At 41.3% G+C, this 21,070-nt stretch overlaps 2 protein-coding genes across 9 annotated transcripts in view; both read right to left on the bottom strand.

Moving 5' to 3' along the window:
- FRY (FRY microtubule binding protein) overlaps nt 1-21,070 on the bottom strand; it is a 213,542-nt gene that overhangs the window by 14,220 nt on the left and 178,252 nt on the right. For all 8 annotated transcript variants that reach the window (XM_058186780.1, XM_058186781.1, XM_058186782.1 and 5 more), the window contains 8 exons: nt 19,173-19,343; nt 15,136-15,336; nt 14,458-14,619; nt 13,246-13,412; nt 12,406-12,595; nt 6,624-6,773; nt 5,310-5,408; nt 4,722-4,805 (listed from right to left, as the gene is read on the bottom strand). In XM_058186780.1, the coding sequence (XP_058042763.1) occupies nt 4,722-4,805; nt 5,310-5,408; nt 6,624-6,773; nt 12,406-12,595; nt 13,246-13,412; nt 14,458-14,619; nt 15,136-15,336; nt 19,173-19,343 (1,224 nt within the window). The remainder of the gene's footprint in view (nt 1-4,721; nt 4,806-5,309; nt 5,409-6,623; nt 6,774-12,405; nt 12,596-13,245; nt 13,413-14,457; nt 14,620-15,135; nt 15,337-19,172; nt 19,344-21,070) is intronic.
- LOC131200231 (uncharacterized) lies at nt 6,896-11,527 on the bottom strand. Its single transcript, XM_058186783.1, has 2 exons — nt 7,622-11,527; nt 6,896-6,906 (listed from the first exon to the last, which is right to left on the bottom strand). The coding sequence occupies exon 1, from the start codon at nt 10,753-10,755 to the stop codon at nt 9,853-9,855; it is 903 nt and encodes a 300-aa protein (XP_058042766.1). The 5' UTR covers nt 10,756-11,527; the 3' UTR covers nt 6,896-6,906; nt 7,622-9,852.

Genomic DNA, 21,070 nt, shown 5'->3' with positions numbered 1-21,070 from the left:
AGTAGTCTCTATTTTTATGGTATGGTATTTAAATGATCTGAACATTTCTTTTTATGTTTATATGGTTATTTTCAAACTAATAGTATGATTTTAATCCCAGCTAGGGGATTAAACTGTGCTCAGAATTGGCAGACTGGCCTATAAGCCCTGAAATATAATATATATGTACTTACACAAATCTCTTTCCCAAAGAGAATGTAAGCCAAGGTTCTAGATTACTGTGGGAATCCCTTTCATGCTTTTTCAAAGAGTGCATTTGAGTTGAAGGCAAAAAGATGCTTTTGCAGTAAATGAATGATCCTGGAAAAGGCATTGCTGCCTTAAGGAGTTACGGACTAATGCTACTACATTCACTTCAAAGCCCCTTTTTGCCTTCTGGTCCAAAGTGTAATACAACCCTATCACTAATACATAACTACTTTCTGATTAGATAGTAATGATGTGCAAAATATTCAAGGGGTTATTTGCAAAGACATTAAAGTTGAGGCAGTTATATCTGTTAAATGGGCTTTCCTGTGTCACTTTTGAGTGCAGGAGCAGGCACAGACTTTTTGTTGCTAATGTCTGTACTGTATATCTATATGAACAACCTGAAAAAGTGTTCAAAGCAGCTGGAGGATGGCTGTTAGAAGACAACCTTCTTCTGGCGGATGAGGCTGGCCCATTTGAAGATTCCTGCGAGGTGGGGGAACCATTTGCGAGGTTCCCCCGCCTCGCAGGAATGGCCATCTGGGTTATCGAGGGCCGGCCTTAACGAGGGGTCTTGGGACCCGGAGAGGTGGCATGCGAGGAAGAAGAATTTATGGGGTTTTGTACATAGGTTTTTTAATAAGGGTTTTTAAAGGGGAGGAAGTGACGGGAGGGGGAGATCCCGTCGGGAGGTTGGTTCAGTCCCAGTCCCAGTTCACGGCGTTTCTTCATCAGGTCCGAGGGAGGGGAGGTGCGTTCCAGGGTGGAAGTTGGCTCCATCTGTACGGTAACTGGGAGGGGCAGATATGGCGGAAGCAAGGGACCGTATCGTCCGTTGGGAGCACGTGTTCGCTGTTTAAAAGCGATCGCGTGCTCCGGCCCCCCAGTCTTTCCCCGTTCCCCGGAAGGTCAGGATCCTCAGAGCCCGGGCCTCCGGTTGATGTTGTGCAACGCCCGGTCCGTGGTTAACAAGGCCCCCCTGATTTGCGATCTTATCCAGGGGGAATCCACGGACTTTATGGGCATTACGGAGACCTGGTTGGGTGCAGAAGGGGGGGTGCCCCTAGTTGAACTGTGCCCGCCAGGTTTCCGAACATTCCATCAACCGAGGGCCCAGGGTAGGGGTGGAGGGGTGGCGGTTGTAATGAAAGAGGGTCTGGAGCCGAGAGAGACCACTGTTCCTCAGATAGCCGGCTGTGAATCCCTTCTTGTGAAGTGGGGCCATAAGAATCAGATGGGTTTGTTGATCGCGTACCTGGCTCCTTGCTACGTGACTACAGCCCTGCCTGAGCTACTGGAGGTGCTTGCCGGGGTGGCTGTTGAGATCCCCAGACTTTTGGTCATGGGTGATTTCAATCTGCCATTGGCTGGCTTGTCATCAACAGTAGTTCAGGAGTTCCAGGCTTCATGACGGCCTTGGACCTGATTCAAGTAACTGATGGTCCTACTCACACGGGGGGATCCGTGCTGGACCTGATTTATATCTCTGGACAGTGGTTTAATGATCTGGTAGTAAGAGATCTAGTGACAATACCGGTGTCATGGTCAGATCATTTTCTCCTCCGCCTAGACTTTCAGACCGCTACTCACCACTGCAGGGAGACGGAACCAATGCGTTGGTTCCGTCCCAGGCGCCTGATGGACCCTGAGAGGTTCCAGACGGAGCTTGGGCCGTTCCCTGAGGATCTTACCCACGGCACGACCGAAGAACTAGTCGCGGCCTGGGAACAGGCCGCGGCTGGGGCTTTGGACCGTGTCGTGCCTTTGCGGCCTCTGACCCGGCGCAGATCTCGATTAGCTCCTTGGTTCTCTGAGGAGCTGAGAGAGATGAAACGCCGGAGAAGACGCCTAGAGAGTGCCTGGAGGTCCAGCCGCTCCGAAGCTGATCGGACACTAGTTAGGTCTTTTTCAAAGACCTACCTAGTGGCACTGAGGGTGGCGAGGCGTTCTTACGCCTCCTCCCTCATTGCGTCGGCAGATACCGCCCGGCCGCCCTGTTTCGGGTGACCCGTTCCCTTCTTCATCAGGGGGGACGGGATGACCCCTTACAGGGACGCGCCGAGGAGTTTAGCGGTTATCTATACGATAAAATCGCTCAGCTTCGGGATAGCTTGGACCAAGATTGCGATGATCCAGATGAGATGACTGAGGCTCGTCTTGTTGATGTGGTTTGGGATGAGTTTGATTCTGTGGCTCCCGAGGACATGGACAGGTTGCTGGGGAGGCTGCATGCCACTACATGTTTACTGGACCCGTGCCCCTCCTGGCTGGTGCTGGCCACTCAGGATGTGACACGAGGCTGGCTCCGGGGTATTATAAATGCTTCTTTGATGGAGGGGGTCTTTCCCGCCGCCTTGAAAGAGGCGGTGGTGAGAGCCCTCCTCAGGAAGCCTTCCTGGACCCAGCTATTTTGGGTAATTATCGTCCAGTCTCAACCTTCGCTTTGTGGCGAAGGTTGTAGAGAGTGTGGTGGCACGGCAGTTCCTCAGTACCTGGAGGAAGCTGTCTATCTAGACCCGTTCAGTCCGGCTTCCGGCCCGGTATAGCACGGAGACAGCTTTGGTCGCGTTGGTGGATGACCTCTGGAGGGCCAGGGATAGGGGTTGTTCCTCTGCCCTGGTCCTGTTGGATCTCTCATCGGCTTTTGATACCATCGACCATGGTATCCTGCTGCGCCGGTTGGAGGGGTTGGGAGTGGGAGGCACCGTTTATCGGTGGTTCTCCTCCTACCTCTCCGACCGTCGCAGACGGTGTTGACAGGGGGCAGAGATCGGCCGCAGGCGCCTCACTTGTGGGGTGCCGCAGGGGTCGATTCTCTCGCCTCCTGTTCAACATCTACATGAAGCCGTTGGCGAGGTCATCAGTGGCTTTGGGGTGAGTTATCATCTGTACGCTGATGATACTCAGCTGTACTTTTCCACCCCAGGCCACCCCAGCGAAGCTGTCAAGTGCTGTCCCGTTGTTTGGAGGCCGACGGGTCTGGATGGGGAGAAACAGACTCACTCTCAATCCATCCAAGACGGAGTATCTGGGGATGCCGGCATCCCGGTACAGTCAGCTGCAACCGCGGCTGACTGTTGAAGCAGTCACTGGCTAGCGGAAAGGGTGCGCAACTTGGGCGTTCTCCTGGATGAACGGCTGTCGTTTGAAGATCACTTGACGGCCGTCTCCAGGAGAGCTTTTTACCAGGTCCGCCTGGTCCGCCAGTTGCGCCCCTTTCTTGACCGGGATGCCTTATGCACGGTCACTCACGCTCTCGTCACTTCTCGACTGGATTATTGCAATGCTCTCTACATGGGGCCACCCCTGAAGTGTCCCCGGAGACTGCAGTTCGTCCAGAATGCAGCTGCGCGGGTGATTGAGGGAGCACCGCGTTGCTCCCGGGTAACACCACTCCTGCGCAGTCTGCACTGGCTACCTGTGGCCTTCCGGGTGCGCGTTACCACCTTCAAAGCGCTCCATGGCTTAGGGCCCGGGTACTTACGGGACCGCCTGCTGTTTCCACATGCCTCCCACCGACCCGTACGCTCTCACAGAGAGGGTCTTCTCAGGGTGCCGTCCGCCAAGCAGTGTCGGCTGGCGGCCCCCAGGGGAAGGTCCTTCTCTGTGGGAGCACCTACTCTCTGGAACGAACTTCCCCCCGGTTTATGCCAATTGCCTGACCTTCGGACCTTCCGCCGGGAATGAAAACTTATTTATTTATACAAGCGGGACTGGCCTGATTTTTAAATTTTAAATTTAAATTTTAAACTTTTAATGGTAATTTTATTGGGTATTTTTATGGTCAATCGACGGTTTTAATTTGGCCTTTTATTGAATAAGTTTTTTAATTATTATTTTAATATGTATATTAATTGTTTTAAATGAAGGCTGTACACCGCCCTGAGTCCTTCGGGAGAAGGGCGGTATAGAAGTTTGATAAATAAAATAAATAAAATAAATTCCCTTCAAATTCTTGCACAGACTCATCAGAGGCATTCTCCCCAGAGTGAAGCTAGCAATCCCAGAAAAGGAAATGCCCTTGTCCCAAAGGTGCTTTTTCAAGAGGCAACTGGACTTTCTAGTTTTTCTTTGAAGATGTTTCGCTTCTCATCTTAGAAAAGCAAAACGTCTTCAAAGAAAAACCAGAAAGTCCATTTGCCTCTTGAAAAAGCACCTTTGGGACAACCATGACCTAGATGACTGAGAATCTCCATAGAAATGCCTGCTACTTTTTCCATTATTGGCATTTGATGAGATGGGTGGCCACAGCAATTAAAATTAATAAATCTCCATGATTTTTAGGTATGTACCTATACACTAGGTCAAGTACTCATTGACTTACTAATGGGGATTTGAAGAAAGAAGGGACTTTTCAATGTTCAAACAAACATGGGAGTATAAACTTCTCTTCAGCATGTATGAGAATAATTCAGAATCTGCTTATATTACGTTTCATAGTTGCCATGGTATTAGACTGAAATTGAAACCAACACAAGGCACACAAAATTCTTCCTCCAGAAACACCACCATATAACCAGAATTTTTATTACCTTTTCTTCTGAATCTCCTGGCTGACAAGTGATAACCCCATCTCTTGAACCCCCTGAAAAAGTTGCTTTGCAGTTTGCCAGCCACTGTTTGTAAAAAACAATATATATGTATATATGCGTGTACATACATACATACACATACACACACACCCACACATATTTATATAGGCATTAGCACAGAAGACATAAACTTTCAATTTTTCAAAAATCATACTTTTGAAATAATATACATTTTACTGAATTTCTAAATATTTTCTGGAATAAATCTAAGAAAGGATGCATTACTGTGCTGAATATAAAATTCTTGAATGAAAATGTAGTAGATACTACATTGTAACTTAAATCAAATTTAATCACATTATGACGACTCCAATCCCTAAAATCTTGTTTACTTCCTAAAATATTTTAAGTTTTTAGAGTTAAAATCTTTAACATACAGTATATTCTGAGAGTAATGAATATACATCAGTGTTAACTAGCTCTATGTTCTCCCAAAAATGGTTTACTGATGAACTAATCTCCTTCCAGATTTTATATTTAAAAGTAAGACAAAATCAACATAAGACAAAACATAACGATCATGCTTACAGAAAGTGTTGCTTCTTTTCTGTTATTATATGTATCCAAGTATTCTTGCAGTTCTAAGACACTAAACTTTAATTTCTCTAGAAGCCCACAAGAGAGAAGCTGGAAAAAAATAAAGATGCTTCAGTGAACATTGTTTCTTTCAAAGACTGGTAAAAATTGCTCTCATTGAGTAATGAAAATCAGCAGGGACAATCCCATAAGAATTAAATTCTAGAATGGTCATGCAGAATGGCTTTATCTGAGGCACAATGCTTCATGTGAGATCAGATGTTGCAGAGAAACCTTCTGGTCTAGCTGATGATGATTCTCAGTCATCCTGATAAAGTTATTTTAAGGCTGAGTCATGGAAACTAGACTTATTTTCTTGTTGTTTTGAAATGTTTCACTGTTCATCCAAGCAGTTTCATCAGTCAGAGCCAGTTAGTTAGGCAGAGAATCGTTGGAATGTACCAACTCCTCCTGCACCAACCTCTCCTCCTATCTAACTTTCTCTGATTGGTGAAGGTGCTTGGATGAGCAGCGAAACATCTCAAAAATCAAGAAAATAAGTCCAGGTGTCATGACTCAATCTTCAGAAAACTTTACCTGAATGACTGAGAACCTGCACTGACATATTACAATGCACTTCAGGGAAGAAACGCCTGAGGTTAATGTGGAAGGAGTTGGTATTCTTTGTTGGGACTCTTTGCCTAACTTGCTCTGACTGATGGAAGCTGCTTGGGTGACCAGCAAAATGTCTCAGACTAACAAGAAAATAAATCCAGGTGCTGTGATCCAATCTTCAGACTCGAGCTTAGCCTACTTCATGAAGAAAATGGTTTGGAATTTGAATGGTAGCACTTTGGTGATGTAGGTTTCCATTTATAGTCTGACATGGTAATTCGTCTAAAATCAGATTTTGGTGATTAAGGCATCTGGCTAGAAAGTGGGAGTCAGTCCTGCCTTAGGCATGAAAGTCAGTTGGGTGACTTTTGGCCAGTTACTCAATCTCAACTCAACCGAACTCATAGGTTTGTTGTTGTGGGGAAAATGGAGAAGAAAGGTGTGTTGGATATGTTTGCCATCTTCAGTTAATTTGTAAAAATAATAATAAAGATGGGATGCAAATAAATAAATAAAAATAAATAAAATATAATTATGCATTAAAGGCTGTATTATATGCTCCATAATATGCAATGTATCTTTAATTATCCCAGGAACAAATATTCAGGATAACTGACAAGCTGGTCATGAAAAGATATGATGAAATTACACAGCCACGTAATTCTAATAAACATGCTGCTTTTGTGTGACTGCTTATGTAAACATACTCACGGTTTCAGCATCTACAAAAAGGGTAGGACATTCTGAACATGAAGTCAGCATCTGGGATGAGCTCACAAACTTTGAGCCAATTCCTCGCAGATTGTCACCAAGATAGCTGGCAGCATCACAAGTTAGAAAGCAGAATCTTTTCTGAATATTCTGTAAAGCAGAGTTATATTTGTTGTAGAATTTAATGCATCTTTTAGTTTCATAGAAAGGTCTTGTGTTACGACCATAATGGAGCTTACCCATTAAGGTTGCAAGTGGTGATGACACCCATCCTCTGCTCTCCCTAATGCAGTTGTTGAAACAAACATACGGGTTGTTAAGCTGGTATAGGGTTCTTCAGGGGTGAGGGAGGCCCTGAGAGGCCTACAGTAGGCTCAGTCTTGCCTTCCCTAGGTTTCCCAAGGCTTCCTCCACCCTGAGGCATCCCATACTCTGCTTCTGACTCCTTGGGGTCCTCACAGCCTTTCAGCTTCCTTCCCACCCAGCGACCTGGGGGAGATCAGGCTTGCTGGAGTGTGCAAGCAAGGAGAGATCAGGCTGGATGCTACAGCCGGCCTGATCTCCCTCGGGTGAATGAGTGGTTGGGGACTTGGCAGGCTGGGATGTGTTGTGCCTCGTCCGCTTTCCCCGCAGCCGGGGCCTTCTTATCTGCTTCCGAACGCTGAGGAATGTCCTAGCATGCCTCCCGGCCCCAGCCCTGGCTCCATGCCCAGACAGGCTGAGGAAGAAGAAGCGCCTCCAGCCCCCAGCCCTGGCTCCATGCCCAGGCAAACGAAGCAACTGGACCCCTCCCCCTCCCCCACAGCATGTGAGCCTGAGGAAGGTCAATTACCAACAGCTGCAGACTGGAGTGACCCTCGCTTCAGGAGAATTGATAAGCGGCGTCAACAGAAGGAAGGGAGGGGCAGGCCGGGATAAGTGCTGAGTCATGGAGCCACACCCCATGGCTTATATAAAGGATCTGCTTTCTGGCATTCTCTGAGTCAGGCAAAGTCTACCTTATCTTGCTGAAATCACTTTCTGGTCTCCTGCCTGCCTTGAGAACTTTGCTAGGACTTTGGCAGAGCTGCAGAGGCACGCCTGATTCGGATTTCCCTGACCCGGCCGTCAGCGGAGGAGTGGGACACGACAGGATGTGTGAATGCTGCAGCACCCCTGTTGTTAGTCATAAGGGCAAATGATAGTAGAGATGCTGTAGCAACCATAAATTTGAAACTGGGTCATAAGTAGCTTTCAAGTTGTGCTGTCATAACTTTGGTGGTAAGTCAAGGAGTACCTGTAACAATGTTTTTTGTATGATTCAAGATGAAATATGTAACATACGTGGGGTGTATATTTATGTTCTTAAGGATATATGTATCTCTGTAATGGTTGAATTATGCACTATTAACTTTATGTATAGTACTGGTATTTATGAATGTGCCATGCTAGTCTCCTTTCTGCCTGTCCGACTTAGTGGTTGTTATAACTGTATGTTGCAGATGACTACTGTTTTTTCTTCTGGGGCTACTTGGTCTTTTTGTTTAGTTAAGATGTGTTGGAAACCTTTGCTTGCTTGTGTGCTATGGTAATGCCATGTGGTTGTATTAGTTTGTGGTTGTTTCTGATTTTTTTTGATGTATGACATCTTTTTCATAGTTTTTATTGGTTGTGCTATAGTGGGTTGAGTGGTTAGGCCCTTTTTGATAAAGTTGTGTGCGTGTCCATTTTTATTTATTTAAGTGTTTTATTCTAAATGACACTTTATAGGTGGCCTGTTTCTTTTTTCTGGTGTTCTGGGTTGCTGCAGTTTGTTTGTGCTTATTAGAATAATGTTCTTACACAGCTTTTCTAATGAGAGGTTGGGTTGCTGCTTTTGCATATTTCTTTTCTTTTTCCTTGCTACATTTTTATTTTTTTCTATTTTTCTTTCTACAATACTTTTTCTGCACTTTCTACTTCTTTTTCTTTTATTTTTTGTAGTTATATTAGTTTTTTTAATCTTTTTAACCATAATGTTTAATAAAATCATTATTTTAAAAAAAGAGAATCACAGGAGAGGATTCTCTGTATTTACTTACTGCATACAAAATTTTTAAGTGCTGTTTGAAAAAGTTCCTACAGAGAGAAGTTCAGCTGGAAACTATGAGAGTAGAATCTCTTCTTTTGTTTTGTTTTTTAGTTGAGATTATTTTCCCTTAAGAAATGCTGTGTTATAACTGGAAACAGTTAGTAATAATTTCAGTTTATCATTTGAAAACCATGGTGGGAAATTGTTGTGTTGGATATCAAAACAGTTATTAGGGTGTGTTATTACTAGATGAGTATATTATATAAAACAGAACTGTTAAACGGATGTGAGATTTGTTTCAAGACTAAACAATTTTAAATGGCTTTCCTGCTAAACAAGGTTATTTAAAAATAAAAGGCTGTGTCCAAGCACAACCTTATTTCCCAGTAGAGTATTGCTTTTCAATTTCTTCTTGCATGAAGAATTTACTTTAGTGTTCACTAACATTCAACTCTATTTAAGTGTTTTATTCTAAAGGACACTGCGTATACTGTTCAAAATACTGTAGAAGATGTGTTTGAACATCTACAGATTTGTCCTACGAACCTCAACACTCTTCCTTCCCCAAGTGGTTAGGTGTAACATAGGTGTCTCTATTGACTATTGCAAGTATGCTTTAAAATCCCAGAATGATAATTCTGCCATATTTTCAACAAACTTTACTGAATCTTCCTTGGAAAAATACAAATGGTCCTCTGTTTCAAAACAATGCAATAGTTTTAACAGGATTCATGGAAGTGATTTGCCACTACCTTCCCACCCACCCCCAAGATTCATTTTACTTCCTAAAATGCTCTACAATCCTAATGCTACCAACTGTTCTGACCCAATTAAACATAAATGGTTCTTTTCTTTATAAAGTTATGAAAGAGCAAAAGATAAAAGAAAGAAAGAAACTGCAGGGCCAGTTCCCAAATGTGAAATTTGACTGTTTTAAAGTTCTGTCCCTTTAACGTATTATTATTATTATTATTATTTATTCGATTTTTATACCGCCCTTCTCCTGAAGGACTCAGGGCGGTGTACAGCCAAAATAAAACAAGCAATACAATATACAATTAAAACCTGGATTAAAAAACTTATTACACCATTGGCCTAAGACTTTAAAACATATAAAACTAAAAAACCCATTAAAATTCATAGGAAAATTTTAAAAACCCAATAAAAACCCAATAAAATTTAAGCCAGCCCCGCGCGAATAAATAGATGTGTTTTCAATTCGCGGCGAAAGGTCCGAAGATCAGGTATTTGGCGTAAACCAGGGGGAAGTTCATTCCAGAGGGTAGGAGCCCCCACAGAGAAGGATCTTCCCCTGGGGGCCGCCAGCCGACATTGTTTGGCGGACGGCACCCTGAAAAGTCCCTCTCTGTGTGAGCGTACTGGTCGGTGGGAGGCATGCGGTAATAGTAGGCGGTCCCGTAAGTACCCAGGCCCTAAGCCATGGAGCGCTTTAAAGGTAGTGACCAAAACCTTAAAGTGCACCTGAAAGACCACAGGTAGCCAGTGCAGTTTGCGCAGGAGTGGTGTTACATGAGAGCTACGTGAAGCTCCCTCTATCACCCGCGCAGCTGCGTTCTGGACTAACTGAAGCCTCCGGGTGCACCTCAAGGGGAGCCCCATGTAGAGAGCATTACAATAATCCAAGCGGGAGGTAACAAGGGCATGAGTGACTGTGCACAAGGCATCCCGATCAAGGAAGGGGCGCAACTGATGAACCAGGCGAACCTGGTGAAAGGCCCTCCTGGAGACGGCCGTCAAATGGTCTTCAAACGACAGCCGTTCATCCAGGAGGACACCCAGATTGCGCACCCTTTCCTTTGGGGCCAATAACTCGCCTCCAACAGTCAGCCGCGGCTGCAGCTGACTGAATTGGGGTGCCGGCATCCACAGCCATTCCGTCTTGGAGGGATTGAGCTTGAGCCTGTTCCTCCCCATCCAGACCCGTACAGCTTCCAAACACCGGGACAGCACTTCAACAGCTTCGTTGGGGTGGCCCGGGGTGGAGAAGTACAGCTGAGTGTCATCAGCGTACAGCTGGTATCTCACCCCAAAGCCACTGATGATCTCACCCAGCAGCTTCATATAGATGTTGAACAGGAGGGGCGAGAGAATCGACCCCTGTGGCACCCCACAAGTGAGGCGCCTCGCGGCTGACCTCTGCCCCCCTGTCAACACCGTCTGCAACCGGTCGGAGAGATAGGAGGAGAACCACCGATAAACGGTGCCTCCCACTCCCAATCCCTCCAACTGGCGCAGTAAGATATCATGGTCGATGGTATCAAAAGCCGATGAGAGATCTAATAGGACCAGGGCAGAGGAATAACCCCTGTCCCTGTCCCTCCAGAGATCATCCACCAACGGGACCAAAGGTGTCTCCGTGCTGTATCCGGGTCGGAAGCCAGACTGGAACGGGTCTAGATAGACAGCTTCATCCAGGTATTGGGGTAGCTGCCGCGCCACAGCACTCTCTACAACCTTCGCAACAAAGCGAAGGTTGGAGACCGGACGATAGTTACCCAAAATAGCTAGGTCCAGGGAGGGCTTCTTGAGGAGGGGTCTCACCACCGCCTCTTTCAAGGCGGCAGGGAAAACCCCTTCCAACAGAGAAGCGTTAATAACCCCCTGGAGCCAGCCTCGTGTCACCTCCTGAGTGGCCAGCACCAGCCAGGAAGGGCACAGGTCCAGTAAACATGTGGTGGCGTGGAGCCTCCCCAACAACCTGTCCACGTCCTCGGGAGTCACAAGATCAAACTCATCCCAAACAAACTCGACAAGACGTGCCTCCTCCCTCTCGCCTGGATCATCCCAATTTTGGACCAGGCCATCCCGGAGCTGAGCGATTTTATCATATAGATAACCACTAAACTCCTCAGCTCGTCCCTATAAAGGGTCATCCCGCACCTCCTGATGAAGGAGAGAGCGGGTCACCTGAAACAGGGCGGCCGGGCGGTTATCTGCCGACGCAATGAGGGTGGAAGCGTAAGAACGCTTCGCCTCCCTCATTGCCACTAGATAGGTCCTAGAATAAGACCTAACTAGTGTCCGATCAGCTTCGGAACGACTGGACCTCCAAGTACTCTCTAGGCGTCTTCTCCGGCGTTTCATCTCCCTCAGCCCCTCAGAGAACCAAGGGGCCGGCTGAGATCTGCGCCGGGTCAGAGGAAAACTCTTCCCATAGAATTAGGGTACCTAAAAAAAGTGAGCATGGAAAAACCTGAAAGAAGTAAACAACTATAACTATGACTAGCTGAAGTAAGTCACACTTATAAAACCTTGAGGAGCAATCCATCTTCAGGTATATATATGCTTCTTTTCTGAATCTATTTACTTAAACTAGAGTAAAGGAAAAGAAAACATGGCTTGAGAATAATAGGTTGTCTGGATGCAGCAAGTAATTACTGTAATGAACTATAAAAAGAAGACAAATTCCTTGTGTTACTAATCACACTTGGCCAATAAAGAATTCTATTCTGTTCTGTTCTGTTCTGTTCTGTTCTGTTCTGTTCTATTCTATTTTATTCTATTCTATTTTCATTTAAAAGGTCCATGTGAAAGCACCATTCACAGGTTAGACTACGAGAGTTAGGAGTGCCGAAATTCTGTAAACATTAAATAGGGATTTAGAGTGAAAGATAAGGCAATTCTCTTCTTCTAGACACTTGTACTACAAATTATAAGCTTTTTGTATTTACCCAGGATTGATCATATAGGATTCTAGAACCATTTCCTTACCTTAAACAAGGAGGAAAACACATGGAAGGTATAAACAGCACAAGAGCCATCTGAGTCACACATTAGCTGGTTGATATGACTACGCCAAGCTTCTTCTGCAGCATCACAGGCAGTAGGTTGAAATGCAGCCAGGATAGCAGAAAAGAATGGAGAAGGTGGGGGTGTAGCAGTGCGGTCACCTTCACCAAAACTGTAACAAAGAAAATCTCAAAATTTTAGATAAGGATAGATAATGTGTCTAAAACATCTTGGTTTTCATACATGTACAATCTTAATGAGTTTAATGATTTGACATGAACCATTTCTGGAACTCTGTCATGTGTACATTTTTCAATGCACCCTGGCATACCTATGAATAAACCTCTGCCTCTTGGAATTTATGTTGCATTTTTAAACATTTCCTCTTAGTTTTATTTTAAGAAAAAGTTTTCATTTATTTGAAGCATTTTACTATGTTTTGCTATGCTGTGAATATTTTTATATGCACTTTTAGTTTACCAGAAAAAAATATAGATAAAACTGCTCTCATACATAAATATATGTATAAAAAAACACAACCTTGATTGTATGACTGCTGCCTCAAAAGAAAACAAGATGACAACAAAAACACAGACACCACTAGAACAAATCTAAAATCTGGAATAAAACACAACTGGTTTAGAGCAGCAACAAAGGTGCTGGACTAAGAGCAAGAAGGCTGGATTCAGTTCCACTGATGGCCACAGAATTTCACTGGGTCACTCACACTCACAGCCAAAGAGGGAGGTTGTTGTTGGGAACAACAGAAGAGAATGCTATGTATATTGCCTTGAACTCAAAGGAAGGGAGGGACCAACCCACCTGGGAAGTGCGTATTGGTCTAGCAGTCGTTCACCTTTTTCTTCAGCTTCAATCATATCTAGACTAAAACTATCACTGTATTCAAATGCTGCTGGGAGTTCATTGGTAGATCCAGATAGATCATCTTCCTGAACTGAGGTATCTTCTTCTTCTTGGGCACCTTCCGCCTAAAGGAATTAGTTATAATTAGAAGTAGAGCAATTTGTATTACAATTTGAGCTGAATTTTGTTTCAGATAACTTAATGAATGTGTCCCCATGCTCCTCCTAGAAACAATACAGTGGATTGCTCTTGCTTTGTTCCAAAATGATTTTACTTTAAATTTCTGAGTCTAGCCTACAACTCTTGGTAGCGAAGACTAATTCTGATTACTTCCAAGCCAAGACAAAGCCACTTAGGGGTGCTTATAAAGTCAAATAATATTGATACAGCAAATAAAAGTTCCTTTAGCAAATATGGTCATATGATATGATGTAGTATTTGTTATACAGCTGCATGGAGCTAAAATTATTCATTTGCATGAAAATTCCAAACATGAGCAATCAAACCAAAAAGTTACTATGATGAATTAATTTTTTTCACTTAGAGCAAAGGAAGGAAGAAAAAAAGAGGAGAGAAGTATATGGAAGGGAAGAAAATACAATTTTTTCAACTGAAAAAAAAATTCCTATTTTTGAGTCACAAAATTTACTGAACATTTTTAAAAGAAAGTATCTCCAAGAGAAGAAAACAAAAATCACAAGCACAGCCAAGGCAAATCTACTAAGCCCTTATTAACTTTTACTAACTTTTCATAGTTGTGTTCACGATAAGCTTTGTTTCAGGCATTTGAGACTTAAAAAACTCTGCATACTCTAATCAGCATTCTCAAAGTAGCCCAAACAAGCAAAAATTGAATCCATTACAGTCAGTAGCATAATAGTACTCCCACATTTAGGAGACGGAATAGAATTCATATTAACTCCCACAGACCGCTTATTGCACTGCTCTATAAAAGCTGTAAAAGTGTAATGCCAACATTTTCCATGGTAACTTGAGAAGCTTATATATTTAATTTGGTGCCCAAAAACATCTGACTTTGTTACGCAGAACTGTAAAGTATTATTTTGCAGACCTAAAACTCTTATCTTTTAGCAAATATTTATCCCCAACCCCAACCCCCCACCCCCGCCAATCCTGGCCACTGTTTCTTGAAATTTTAAAATCATTCACCTTTGAATCTTCAGAGACCTGGAGATTATTCATTTCTGGTAAAGACGTGTTAAAGCTAGAAGTTCTTGAACTGAAAGGAGGCGGACCTGATGCTGCTGCCTCACTTGGCGTGGAAAGGGCATCAATGTGATTTGTGTCCTCAGAAGGGGAAAGTGTCATGATCTGTTAAAAAAGAGAGAAAGGGTACATTCCTCTGAGAGATGCTTCTGCGCAGGCCAAAACACTGAATGAGAACTGCCCAAAGATTGCTCCTTTATCTGTCCCATACAAGTCTGAATATGTGGGAGAGAGCTGACATCATTTTCCTACAGTCTTCCTGAAACTATTTATGATTTGCTTCTGGTGAAAATAATATAATGGATATATGTATTAGTTTCATAACCACATCTTTAAAAATAAATGCTGATTCCTTCCTGAAGGTTTTTTTTTTTTGGGGGGGGGGTAATATTCTACTAAAAAGAGTGATATGAGAGTATCTGATATGAGAGTATCTGGCAACTTTTGAAAACTCTGCATTTTTTTCATATTTGTTGACTCTCAAAAGGTGAAGCAGTTCAGAATATATTTACTCACTTCAAGGTTATGGCATCCAATTTCATTTGAAATGAAGTCAAACATCAACCTTTCCTCATTTTTAAATGCAGTTTTGTTTCTAGCAGCTTAACTTTAAGTACTTACAAGTTCTGATTGTTCCAAGATTTGACTTGTTGTAAGGTCCTCCTCTTCCGATGATTCATCAGAGTCTTCATGGTTAATTTTGTTTAGGCTGGGAATACTTCCAGAAAGCTGGCTTTCTTCCAAAAGCTGCATATCACACTTGTCCAGACTGTCAAGAGAACGCCTACGAACTCCCCAGTTGAAATTGTCCATGCTTTCACCCTGCAATCATAGCAGTGCTTTATTTTCTCTGCCACTATACAACAAATTCTTCCTAACTGACATTTAAAAAACATTTATAAGTTTGTGCATTTAAAGGAGATATATATATATATTTTCTGAGGTTTTTGTGGGTGTTTGTATGTAGGTCTTTGGTTATTCGGGTTTTCTCCCACGTAAAATTGGAAGTGTCTTGGCGACGTTTCGACGAAGTCTCATTCGTCATCTTTAGGCTTCAGCTTCGTGCTTCTGGGAGCAATGTGTGATTGCAGCTGTTTCTTCCTTTTTAACTGCTAGTGGGAGTTTGAACTGATTGGGTGGGAGCTTGGCTGTGCTCTGATTGGATGGGGGGTTTTTTGTGTGCGCTGATTGGATGGGGATGTGTCTTGTTTGGGTGGGGGCTTGGTTGTGCTCAGGTTAGTCTGAGCTGCAGGGGGACTTGAGCTGGTGAGCTGCATTGCTGTTGTTTGGCTTCGTGGTCGTGGTCGTGCTACATCTTCATAGTGGGTGTCTGTCTGCTGTATGTATGGATTGGAGGGGTTTGAAATGGCTAATGTTGCAGCTTTTCTATGTTTACATTTTAAATCTAGTTTACATTGTATAGTGCAATCTTACACTTGCTTCCATAGAAACAAATCTTAAAGAATTTAATTGAGCTGAATTTCTAACAGATTTTTTTCCCAGTCAATGATGTGTTGACAGGTTTGCTTACTTCTAAAAATGAAGTAAGCAAACTTGAGTCTTTATCACTGAAAACACTGAAGATCTGTACAGTTAGCTTAAAACATGAATGAATTTGATTAATAGCATGTACTCCAGTTCTCCTTGCACTTTTTTCTATTTGCGGCACAGTCTAACATTAACAGACTGCTCTTATTATTTGTCTATATGTGGTCACTAGGCATCAAAAACAACTTGATGGCACATAATCTCATTATATGTGCAAGTGAATTGAAAGTTCACTTTTTGGGAGCCCCTATTAGAAAGCAACATTTTATAAGATTTTAAACTGTGCTAATCTAACAATGTGGAATATTTTACAGCATTTATTACAATAATAAAATAAAAATAAAAATGTTATACTTATATAGCTTATTTCTATAAATATTTTCCTCCCGCAAATATTTCCTAATGTCATCTGTCAAGACAATGTATCAAAAAAATATATTGCTTCGTTTCCTATTCTCACAATTGCTATCACAGGAATAGAATTTGACAGGATCTCCTAGGCAATTGTGCAAAGTCCCAAGGATCCCTGAAGTGCTAAGACAGTTCTGGAAAATGCAAACACTACATTTCCTACTGCCTCTCATAATAATTATGCAAGAATTCAGCTATACATAATTTATTGTTTTACAAATATCCTGCCATATTTAAACCACAACCAGAATGCACAAATAAGTGGGTTAAATTTGATCTTGTCAAACTCATGATTTGTAGACTTCACAATGGATGAGAATTGTGATCTTACTGTGGATATTATAGAAACCTTGAAACACTTTCCTTTGAATACTAAAACATTTCTAAACCTGTGCGTCAGTATAAAACTTTCATACATATAAACAAACATACACATACTGAAAGAGCAGTTCAGTAAATATTATAGAATACAAACAATGCATTACATTTACTAGCACATGAGTTCAAATAGCATTATCTTACCTGAAGTTCCTGAATAGCAGATATAACAAATAGGAAACAAATAAAGAAAAGCTTGTGTAAACATATTGATTTAAATATACTTACAGTCATTACTGCAGCTGACCAATTTATTCCTGTATTTCATTTTTAAAAGCTTAAAATACTGTAACATTGGTTTGAAAAACAAATTAAAATGCTACATCACTTTTCTCTTACCCCAACTAAATGATCCAACTAAATTAAATTCATATTCACAAAAAATTAAGCTTAAAAAGTGGAAAGAAAACCTAGAATAGGTTTAATTTGTTGACATTAATTCATTTCTATATCTTGTAAGATCAAATCTATTAAAGCTACATTAAGAAAATGTGCCAAATTCTATATACTAACCAGAGAGGAAGACCTAATATACTCAGAGGGACATGAAGGAGACATGAATAGGATTTTCTTGAAAACAGTTACCTTCTTCCCTGAGACTGAATCTGCTTTTTATTTTTTATTTGTTAAGGGCAAAGAAGTTAAGAGTCAATAACAGGAAACATATTACAACACCACCTAGCAATGTTGCTATTGTTACTGAACATGTTTTTCCATTATACGTGCATCCCAGTTTGTATCCTGACACCTACTGTCCCAGTTGAAATATAGGCTCAATATTTAGAATACCTAATGATCAATATCTCATATTTATAACTGTTGGAAAAAAATGTAGAATTTCAGGAATTATTCAGCAGATTTGGCTCTGAGTTTTGCTATTAAAAGAAGAAAATTTGTACCATAATTCCTGTTCTAATTTCAGATCAATTGCATCTTTTTGCCTACAAAACATTATTGTTACTCCAACAAATATATTTTCTTTAGAAAGCTTTGTTAAAATGTTCCAAATTTAAACACACCACAGGGCAAAAGTTGATTTTTATTTCAATGTAATTTATTTCCAGTTCAGCTCATCAAACTGAAGTAGAATAACGTAATTCAAAATCAAACAGCTTGGTAGTGACGGATATGCTTCAGACTCTGCTAAGTAGCTAGTATCAGATGCTCTCTTTTTAGCAAAGCATCCTCTCTCATCGACATTAGCAATCCTGCTGAACAAGTTTCTGAACAGATCAAGACACCGAATTGTTGCTACTATTCATCCTGTCTCTCACTACTCTCTTCAGGACAGCCAAAATCTGACCTGTTATATAGGGAATCTTTATCTTTAAGAGGATTTATTTACAGGATTGAGGTGAGGCTGAAAGGTGATATTACTGTCCCTAAATTATTCCTTATTTTAGGAATCCCCTTTCTTTCTTACATTCACTGCCTGTTTTTCTTTGCTGAAGGGAATGGGACAAGATATTGTCAGGACACCAAGCACTGTTCTTTAGTACCCAATGCTGATCTTTCCTCTAGTTAACCAGAAACAGTTATTTCTAGAGGGAAGGGATCCATATTAACTATAAAAATATTATTTAGAAATAAAATAAATACAAACAGGACCATGCAGATTAAATGTTGCTAGTAATCTGCTAGCAGGCCTTTTCAGCAACTTCAGTTAAAACAGACAAGCTTTTACCTGCTGAGACATAATTACAGGCCCTCCAGCTCCTGTTTTTCTTCTACAGACCACCAGGCTTTCTAAGTGCACTATCTTAAGGCAGTGGAAGCATTAAAGATTTACACAGAGAAAGCTTTAGCTTTAGCTTTCTGGAAAGTCATTGTTGAAATTGCCTGCTTTTAAAATGGTTGTGCAATGGGTTTATGAGGCATGTGTTCAGATCATCTATCAGCATGTCAGGCAGATGGTTAAGAGTGGTAGAAGGATTGTGTTTTATTTTAATGTATGGAAAACAAACTTTTAGCTTTAATTTTAATATTAGGGTAGTTTATTAAGCTGCAACATTGTGCTAAGATTTCCATGCAGGGCAGTAAATTCCTTGTGTGTCCAATCACACTTGGCCAATAAAAATTCTATTCTATTCTATTCTAAAATATCACAACCCTTAAAATATATTTGGCATGGTAACCTGCCAAATATTCTGTCCTTATGTCCCCCTACTGTTAAAAATGTTCTGAAAATGTTCATGCAAAATCAAGATTATAACTACTCAGTTATGCACTCACTAAAATATAAACAGAACGCTACTGCGAAGGCAAATATGGGGCTTAATCTATGATAGGAGTAAAGATATTTCAAAAAGAATGTACCGTACCTCACCATCTTCTAATTCCACATCTAGGAAATCAAAATCTCTAAAGACTCGGAACTGTTGCTCGCTGTTAGAATCATCCATATTCTCTTGTTCACGTTGTCCGTCTTCTGAAGCTACCAGACTAGTTTGGTGCTCAATCAGATCCAAATCTCCACAGGAAGAAAAAATGACCTAAACATTGAAAAGGGATGACTTTCTTTTAAAAATTCTTCTACGGTTCCTTCTGCTAGCCTTAAAACTAATGGACTATTCAGAAACAGTATTTTCAGTACACACCTAATTCCTTCAGAGAGTATTTTTAGAAGACTCTTTTTTATTATTTATGTTGGACAGGTGCCTTCAGATTAAACTTGAACAAAGATACAACTCTGAATTGTAGAAATCCGTCCAATTACTTCCTAATGGCTGCAGACCGATGCGGTCTTAGTTTATCCAAGCATTTATAGAAACAAGATACAACTACAAAAATAAGCATTCAAGGAGCTTCATAAAATTGGCCACTCCCCACAGTTGTTCAAGTTAAAACAAGTGGATTACTTAGAAAGCATTTTAGTTTTGCTGACCTAGTTTTTAAATTTAATTTTATTTGCAGAAAAATGCAGAGTTGCTTCTTGGTAGACCGTGATCATAAACTATCAGTAAATAACCCAATGAAAAAAATAGGTATGATCTATCTATTATTCTACTAAAGTTTAACTAGTCTAGATGCTGATACTGGATATTCCCTGCAACAGAAATTTTGAGAGAATAGTCTCACTACTGTATAATTCCTGAAGCAAAAAATAAATCCCAGCTGAAAAATTAGGCAATCCCAATATTTCAGAGATTTTCATTTTTACTATTTCATTTACCATACTAGAAATAATACAGATTTGCACTTTAAAAATAAGTGGCATATACAGTTCTCAAAGGAAGTGTCAGTATAAAATAAAAGACAAAAATCAGAGAAAAATGTGTTTTATTAAATTACATTTAATACCAGACAGAATAATTTGTTATCCAATTGTATGCTGGATAGAAGAGATAGAACAGATAGAAGAGAGGAACAGATGGGATAACATGAAAGACCAGGGTAATTTTGTCTTACATGCATTTTTGGCTTAAATATGGTAGAACCTATTGATTTTTCCACAAAATAATGCTCTTCATAGAAAAAATGTATTTCTGTATGTATTTCATTTATTTGAATATTAGACTGAGTGATATTTTGACTGATTGTCAAAATGCAATAAAATTATAAAAATAAAACAATTAAATAAAACAATGCCCAATAAAATAATAATCACACAAGAGCCTTAGGTGCCAGCCCCAAAGTACATAGTATAAATAACTATACCTTTCAGGCCTTACAGGAAAGTTTTGGTGATGGCTTTTTGGAATGTGGGTAACAAAATCCAGAAGATGACATGGCAACCCAGAAAAGCATTGTTGCTGACCACCACCACTTTGGCACCTCCCATACATGAGGAAAACTTAACAACCATACTTTCGTTAAACCTAAAGAATAGACTGTTGCACATGGAGAAGATAGTCCTGATTATGCTCAGAGCCAAACCTATGTTGGGCTTCATATGTTTAAGTCAAAAATTTGAATTGCATCCATGTCCTACTGGAAGTTAGTGCAGCATCCGCAACACTGCTGTTATATGGCTAGAGCAGTTCTTGTCTGCTGGCATGTAAGATATGCTACATAAAGTGCATTATTATTCCAGTGGTGATGAGGGCATAAGTCCTCAGTATCAAAGCCTTCGATTCTAGATTGGTTCACAACTGGCACCTCAGCCAAAGATTGTCAAAAGCTAACATGTCCTTCACCTGCAAATCCAGCAGGAGTCATAAGTTCAGGAGGACTGTGTCAGGCAAATGAAAGACAGTATCTTAAACTGAAGATATAAATT

The sequence above is a fragment of the Ahaetulla prasina genome, chromosome 5 (genome assembly GCF_028640845.1).
Source record: "Ahaetulla prasina isolate Xishuangbanna chromosome 5, ASM2864084v1, whole genome shotgun sequence".
Taxonomy (NCBI): Eukaryota; Metazoa; Chordata; class Lepidosauria; order Squamata; family Colubridae; genus Ahaetulla; species Ahaetulla prasina.
This window is presented reverse-complemented; position numbering and strand designations above follow the sequence as displayed.